The sequence below is a fragment of the Aulostomus chinensis genome, chromosome 20, assembly GCF_037954235.1.
Source record: "Aulostomus chinensis isolate RoL2024-O1b breed Wild chromosome 20, RoL_Achi_v1.0, whole genome shotgun sequence".
NCBI classification, from domain to species: Eukaryota; Metazoa; Chordata; class Actinopteri; order Syngnathiformes; family Aulostomidae; genus Aulostomus; species Aulostomus chinensis.
In genome coordinates this window covers 23,926,285-23,933,676 of record NC_141339.1, presented here as the reverse complement: position 1 = coordinate 23,933,676, position 7,392 = coordinate 23,926,285, and the positions used below count along the sequence as shown (strand labels likewise).

Sequence of the window (7,392 nt, the reverse complement as noted above, 5' to 3'; positions counted from 1 at the left end):
TTGGCTAGCAGGGAGCATTAAGTAGCGGTTAGCAATAGCATGTATCAAACATTAGCTTCTGGCTAGGGTAACAATAATATGGTACCGATTCACGTTATGGTGAACAGGCTAAACACACGTCATCGTCTGGAATTTTTCATCATCTTCTGGGATATCCTGCCACAAAAGAAACACCTGAACCTTGAAGAGAAATGCTAGGAACTAAAAGTCCGTGGTACTTTTTGAAGTTTGTGGCAGGTTCGTGCGCGCGCACACACACACACACACACAGAAATAAGGAGCCAGCAAATTGACATATTCAGTTAATCCACTACCAGATCCAACCAATCTAACCAAAGTCCCTCCAGGCAAGTTTTGTAACTCGGTGGCCATCGTTGTAGTTTTTAGTTAATTTAGCCCAAATAGACTCAGTTTGAAGGAGGTCAGAGTGCACGTCAAATTTTCTAACAACTGTAGTTTTTGTTCTGGGGGTTGCTGATTTGGTATGAGCCGAGGTCAGGGTCCATCCCCTCACCCTCACCTGGATCTGAACAATCTCACATTACCGTTAGCTTAGTTTAGCATCTCTCAAAATTCCAGCGATAAATGCAGCAGCAGGAAAACCCAACATTCCATTCAAAAGAGTGTCAGTTCCATAAGAGTGACGTCATCAGCTGGAGAACAGACTTGTTGGTCACATAAAAGTTCTTCTTTGTTAGAGGACACCGGCCCGGGCCAGGACGGCCTCGAACACGAGCATGCTGGGTTCTGTCCCTGCGACCGGATTAGGAACGATGTCTGCTCGTTGTCATCGTTGGTCAGTTTGATAAAGTTGAAGCTGAACCACGTCATACGTCACACCTTCCCCTCCTCTGATGCTTCTTTGAAACTCAGGAAGGAAAGTTTTTTTTTTTTAATTATCAAAATTAAAATAGAAAAATGTCATTTTTGAAGAAATACAGACACGAGAAAACCTCCAGCCAGGGGCTGCTGAGGGAACCACACCTCGGTGAGGACGAGCGTTCCCTCCATCTTTGTCACCCAATCAGGTCTGGAGAGGAACGGGGGTCTTTGGGACACCGTCTTCTGTCGTGTTTGGACGTTCAGCTCGCATTTACCAGCTGAGCAGGGGTCAAAAGGCAGAATCACACCAGAGGCCGAAGAACGTTGGGGTACGGAGGTCCGCGCTCACGCGGGCGTCGGGACCCCGGACGGCCTCGGGACCCCGGACGGCCTCGGGCGCTCCACCTGGATCCGTTCTTCAAGCTGCAGCTGAACTGGTGTGACAGTTCAAACTCATCGAATTCAATGTTTACATTCGTTTACATTTCCTGCATTTCCAGAAACTCGTTCAGTCCCTCAACAACACCGGGGTCGCCGCGGGGTTCCCTCGGGGCTCTCCGGTCCCGGGGCCCGCCGCTTTAGCTCTCTGACCGCCCGGAGCTCCGGTCCCGCGCCTCCTTCTCCTCCGGTGAGTCCCGCCGCTGAACCGATCACCGGAGAGCAGCGGCGGCTGGTTTTAACGCGCCGGCGGGAAACCAGCGAGTGACGGTGACGCAGCAGGTCAGCAGGTGATTGGCTGCTCGGCCTCCGGACGGAAGCGGCTGAACAGGTGGGCGTGACGTCATCAGGAATCCTCCAGGAAGGCTGCAAGGGTTTGCTGAGGAAACCCAGGAGGAACGCCTGAATGTCTTCAGAAATAAAAACTCAATCGTCAAAGTCGCTGTGAAAGGTTTGACTCCGCAAACGACCGAGGGGTGCAGGAGGACCTCAGACCGGGACGGACCCGCGCTGACGTCAGCATCAAGTTCAACTGTCAAGAGTCACAAACACAGCTTTAGGATCGTCGAGGACAGCAGAAATCTGAGCTCAGCATGAAAACCACGAAACCAAACTCCTGATTACGGAGTTACGATCAGACGAAGGAACCTCAGGAACCCGAGGTGGAACCCCGAGAGGAACTCTGGCGGTCGCGCTCTTCCTTCTGCTGGCAGGCACCGGCCCGCGGGCCCGGCGGGGACCGGGGACCGGTCCGATGGGGGAGGCCCGGAATAAAAGAATCAGAATAACAATAAAAAGTTAAAATGAAACTTTGGGAGAACAAAGACTTGTTCAAATCTTTCCAAATCTAATTATTGAGAGCAAATCTAAATTTCTGCTCAAAAAATGATTTGAAAACACGAGTGACGTAATAATGACGAGGGTTGGTGTTGTTGGAGCGAAACTTAAAAAAAAGCTGAATAAATAAAATTAAAACTCCGTGTTTAGGATTCTGACGACCCCAGGAAGACCTGCACTGAACACACACACACGTATTTATCTGTGCATATAAACGTGTGTGTTTGTATATAAATGTACATATATATTTTATACGAATTGTATACTTTTTAGGTCATGAAGGAACAACTGTGACTGGGATGAAGAACAGGCCTCAAACTGGTGGAGAAGCGAAGAAGAGAGACGGAGATGAAAACAATCATGAAATTAAAACTGCAAATTTTCTGAGTCTGAATATATATATATATATATATATATATATATATATATAGAAATATATATATATATATATATATATATATTTCTATCGTCTCTCTTCTTCGCTTCTCCACCAGTTTGAGGCCTGTTGTTCATCCCAGTCACAGTTGTTCCTTCATGACCTAAAAAGTATACACATAATATAAAAATAAGTAAAATATACATAAAGTATATCTGTATATGTGTAAAAGTATACAAACATATATGAACATTAGTCTCGCAGGCTGAGTGCCATGATGCAGGTTCCCTGTCCACTCATCTGTATATCAACTCTATAACCTGCAATCTATGACACACTTGTACATGTACATGTATGTAGATCTACATACATGTACATACATACATGTACATACACATATTTACAATACTAGTATCTGATCGTGCACACACGCCAGTCTGTGTGCGTCTACAGCAGCTATAACTCAGGGTGACGTCATCCTATCAGGTGGATATTTTGATTGATCCGTCAGTCGCAGGTGGATCAGTAACTCATGAACGTTTCTTGCGTTCTTCAAAGCCTCTGACAGTTGAGGAACTGATCAATCAATCATCGATACCTGCAGCAGCTGCACGCGCTGGGGGGGGGGGGGGGCTGAGTTTGAAGGAATGTGGGACTCTGGTGTCACTAGAACCGTTCTCCTCACGTTCCCTCTCATGTCACTGACCGCCGTTGGCTGCTGAGCGCATCGCCCCGCCCCCCCGGGCTGCCTCGGCGGGATAAGGGCTCCTCGCCTCCTCTTGGAGCGGATCAGCTGGACTTCCTCCCTGCGACTCACACGCAGCCAGCAGCCGGAGGGAGGGAGGGGGACGCAGGCAGACCAGCACCCACCAGAGCAGCCGCGGACGGGGGCCGCACCATGTCCCTGAGCCCCAAACACTCCACTCCCTTCTCCGTCACTGACATTCTCAGCCCCATGGAGGACAGCTACCGGAGGTTCGGCGCTATGGACCCCGTCGCGGGGAGCCTCGGGACCCCGCTGGGCGCCTACCGGCAGCCGCAGGTCCCCCAACCTGGTATGCAGCAGCAGCAGCACCAGCAGCAGCAGCACCAGCAGCAGCCGCCTCACCTCCATCACTACCATCACCACCACCACCATCATCACCTGTCCTCCTCCTCTTCATCCTCATCCTCCTCTTCCTCAGCCTCGGGCACCGCAGCGGCCGCGGCTCTGGGCCCCGGGGGGCCCTACCACGTGTCCCACGGGATGCCACAGTTCTCCGGGGGGTTCTGCAACGGCGGCATCGGTAACGTGGGGGAGCTGCCGTCCTACCAGGACACAGTGAGGGGTGGAGGCGCGGCGGCGTGGTACAGCAGCCCGGAGCCCCGCTACCCGACAAGTAAGAGCCCGGAGTCTCTACGTCAGTGGAAGAAAATGTGAAGTCCTGACGGAACCGGTTCGGTTCTTCTGCCTGTGATATCAGGTTGAATAAAAGTTAAATTAAGAGAGTAAATTATTGACACAGGAACTCTCCCGAGGCTGCGGACCTGCGCCTCCCGAGCTGCCGAATTTCTTTCGTTTATCAAATCGCATCCAGCAGCAGAGTTCCTCCTGGCATCACCAGGAATTAAACTCGGCCATTATTTTCATCCTTGGTCAACATTTCGGAACCAAGCAGAGCCTCTGACGGCTTGTGGTTCTTTGAGTTCTTTTAGGTTTGTTGGTAAAAAACCAGCCGCGGCCTCGCGTCATGATTCTTGATTAAATATCAAAACGATCGCTTTCTTTTAAGGAGCTGTAAATTTGGAGTCATGGAAACTCAAATCTTTTCATTAAATTCACCAGTTGCCATTTTGGTGTTTTCTTTTGTGGGTTAAACGACAAACGCCGCTTGTTGCTCTTCCAAGTCTCCAGGTTCATGGGCCCCTCCGCCGGGATGAACATGAGCGGGATGGTGGGCAGCCTGGCCGGGATGGACTCCTCCGCCAAGTCCGTGGTGACGCTACACGCCGCCGCGCCGCGCCGGAAGCGGCGGGTTCTGTTCTCGCAGGCGCAGGTGTTCGAGCTGGAGCGGCGCTTCAAGCAGCAGAAGTACCTGTCCGCCCCGGAGAGGGAGCACCTGGCCGGGCTCATCCACCTCACCCCGAACCAGGTGAAGATCTGGTTCCAGAACCACCGCTACAAGCTGAAGCGGCAGGTGAAGGACAAGGTGGCCCAGCAGGACGGCGGGGGTCTGTGCGCGCTCGCCCGCCGCTCCGCCTCCGCGTCCCCGGTTCCCTCCAAGAAGACGTGCCGGACCGAGCCCAACCAGACCGGGACCCGTGAGGGCGGCTCCGGGGAGGCAATGACAGTGACCCCGCAGCAGCAGCAGCAGCAGCTGGGCCAGCTGTCGTCGACGGAGGAGCTGGAGGAGCTGACCCCGAGCCCCCCGATGGGGCTCCACGGTCACATGACGCAGACGGACGCGGCGCTCCTCGAGTACACCAACGGCGTGATCGGCTCCAGTTTACTGTACGGGAGAACTTGGTAGGGACGCGGGAGGAGGGCTCACCGCCCCGGGCAGGAGAATATTGTTCCCGCGGTAGAAGTTCTGGTTCTTTTACTGACCGGAGCCGCGTGGACACACCCGGTCCACCCCGGGGCCCCGAACCCGGACTGGACCTCAGCAACAATAATCTCTGTTCGCTCTTGAAGCCGAAACATTCATTGGTGTTTTTGCAGCTCGACAAACCTGAACGATCTCCGGGGCTGAGGCCGAGCAGGGAGCGGCTCCACGGGCTTCCCCCAAAGACGAACTACTTCCGGTGAATGTTTGGAATTAATATCCTCGAGGAGCAAGAGAGGGACGGGAGCGGGACCGGGAGCCGGGGGCCGTGGGCCGAGGGCCGGGAGCCGTGGGCCGGGGGCCCGGGTCTCACTTGTTTTGTTACCGCTGATCTCAGTTTGTTTCCAGCAGTGAAATAAATGCTATTTTCATTTTGGACATTTCAACAGTTTTGGTTTTTAGACGCGAAACGTTTGTCTGGTTTTTTCCCGCTTGACTGTTGAACTAAACTGCAGCCTCGAACATCAGCAGGTCAGGTTTCCCTTGGAGGGAATTTAGTCTTCAAAACTTCTCAAAGACAAAAATGTTCAACTGGCAGCTCCGGAAAAACCGGCCTTTTTTGAGAGGGGACCGGATCCTAATAATCCGGATCTTTAATGTGCTTTCAAAACATCTCGTTTCTGAGTTTAAACAGCAAACCAATAATTTATTAAACATAATTTACCTGAAGATATAAAAGATACATCGCTTATTCTTTTATTTCTCTCCTGAAGCAGAGGACATCTTGGAGATTTTACTCTCAAAAACATGGACTGGGACTTCGTCCTCCACTCACTTGGATTTTACAAGTTTTACAGGCATCGTCTTAAAAATCACACGTTACATCAAGTTGGTTCGTTTTGTTTAAAGTAGAATAAAAAGAGAAAAAAATATTGTACAAGACGACAATAAAATGGAAAAAAAGAAAAAAAGATGTTTCCTCTAAAAAGAGTCCCTCCACCAGTCCCACCAGTCCCAGCGACTGGGAGTTTAGTTCCAGTTGTATCTGCGGGAGGGAGGAGGGAGGGGGTAGCCTCTGCCCGAGCTGTAGCCCTGAAACACACACACACACACACACACACACACACACTTATTTTATATTTGTTAAAAAGAGTTAAAAGATCACAAACTGCACCTTTAATGATGGCAGAAACTAAACAAAGTAAAATAAAAGGGTGGTAAACAGCTTTGATCTGGAGATGATTGATTATCATTATTGTTGTTCTTGTTATCATTATTATCATAATTATTGTTATTATTATTATCATTATTGTTGTTATTATTATTATCATTATTGTTGTTATTATTATTATCATAATTGTTGTTATATCATATTATTATCATTATTATTGATTATTGGTCGGCAGGAAGTCAAACACTTGGTCTTTTCCTGACAGTTGAATTTGAGAGAAATTTTAATTTAATTTTTCTTATTTTGCTGAAGTAAACAATCAAACAAGTTCCTTCCAAAAGTCTTTAAAGGCCTCATGAAAACATTTTTCATTAAAAAGATTTTTCTTCACCTTCCACGTTCTTTTAGGAATTTTAGATTTTTTAAATGATCTTAAAATAAAAAGGAAGTTAAATTGGTTTCATGTCCAGTTTTTAAATTAGAAAATTAGAAGAACAGGTTGAAGTGCCGCCCTTCAGTGAAGACATACAGAAGAAAACAATAGGAATACTTAGAATACTACTACTACTGTTAATAAAAATACTTACAATACTACTGCTACTGTTAATAAAAATACTTACAATACTACTACTACTGTTAATAAAAATACTTACAATACTACTGCTACTGTTAATAAAAATACTTACAATACTACTACTACTGTTAATAAAAATACTTACAATACTACTACTACTGTTAATAAAAATACTTACAATACTACTGCTACTGTTAATAAAAATACTTACAATACTACTACTACTGTTAATAAAAATACTTACAATACTACTGCTACTGTTAATAAAAATACTTACAATACTACTACTACTGTTAATAAAAATACTTACAATACTACTGCTACTGTTAATAAAAATACTTACAATACTACTACTACTGTTAATAAAAATACTTACAATACTACTACTACTGTTAATAAAAATACTTACAATACTACTACTACTGTTAATAAAAATACTTACAATACTACTACTACTGTTAATAAAAATACTTACAATACTACTACTACTACTACTGTTAATAAAAATACTTACAATACTACTACTACTGTTCATAAAAATACTTACAATACTACTACTACTACTGTTCATAAAAATACTTACAATACTACTACTACTACTGTTCATAAAAATACTTACAATACTACTACTACTACTGTTAATAAAAAT

General features: G+C 46.8%; 2 protein-coding genes across 2 annotated transcripts in view; one reads left to right on the top strand and one right to left on the bottom strand.

Moving 5' to 3' along the window:
- The first annotated feature begins 3,371 nt into the window (after positions 1 to 3,371).
- On the top strand, positions 3,372 to 5,429 carry nkx2.4b (NK2 homeobox 4b). The gene is made up of 2 exons (XM_086189658.1): positions 3,372 to 3,852; positions 4,361 to 5,429. The coding sequence occupies exons 1-2, from the start codon at positions 3,372 to 3,374 to the stop codon at positions 4,981 to 4,983; spliced, it is 1,104 nt and encodes a 367-aa protein (XP_086045784.1). The 3' UTR covers positions 4,984 to 5,429.
- A 275-nt stretch (positions 5,430 to 5,704) lies between these two features.
- Positions 5,705 to 7,392, bottom strand: part of xrn2 (5'-3' exoribonuclease 2) — a 32,317-nt gene continuing 30,629 nt past the window's right edge. The window contains exon 31 of the mRNA XM_086189657.1: positions 5,705 to 6,090. Within this exon, the coding sequence (XP_086045783.1) occupies positions 6,028 to 6,090 (63 nt within the window). The 3' untranslated portion in view covers positions 5,705 to 6,027. The remainder of the gene's footprint in view (positions 6,091 to 7,392) is intronic.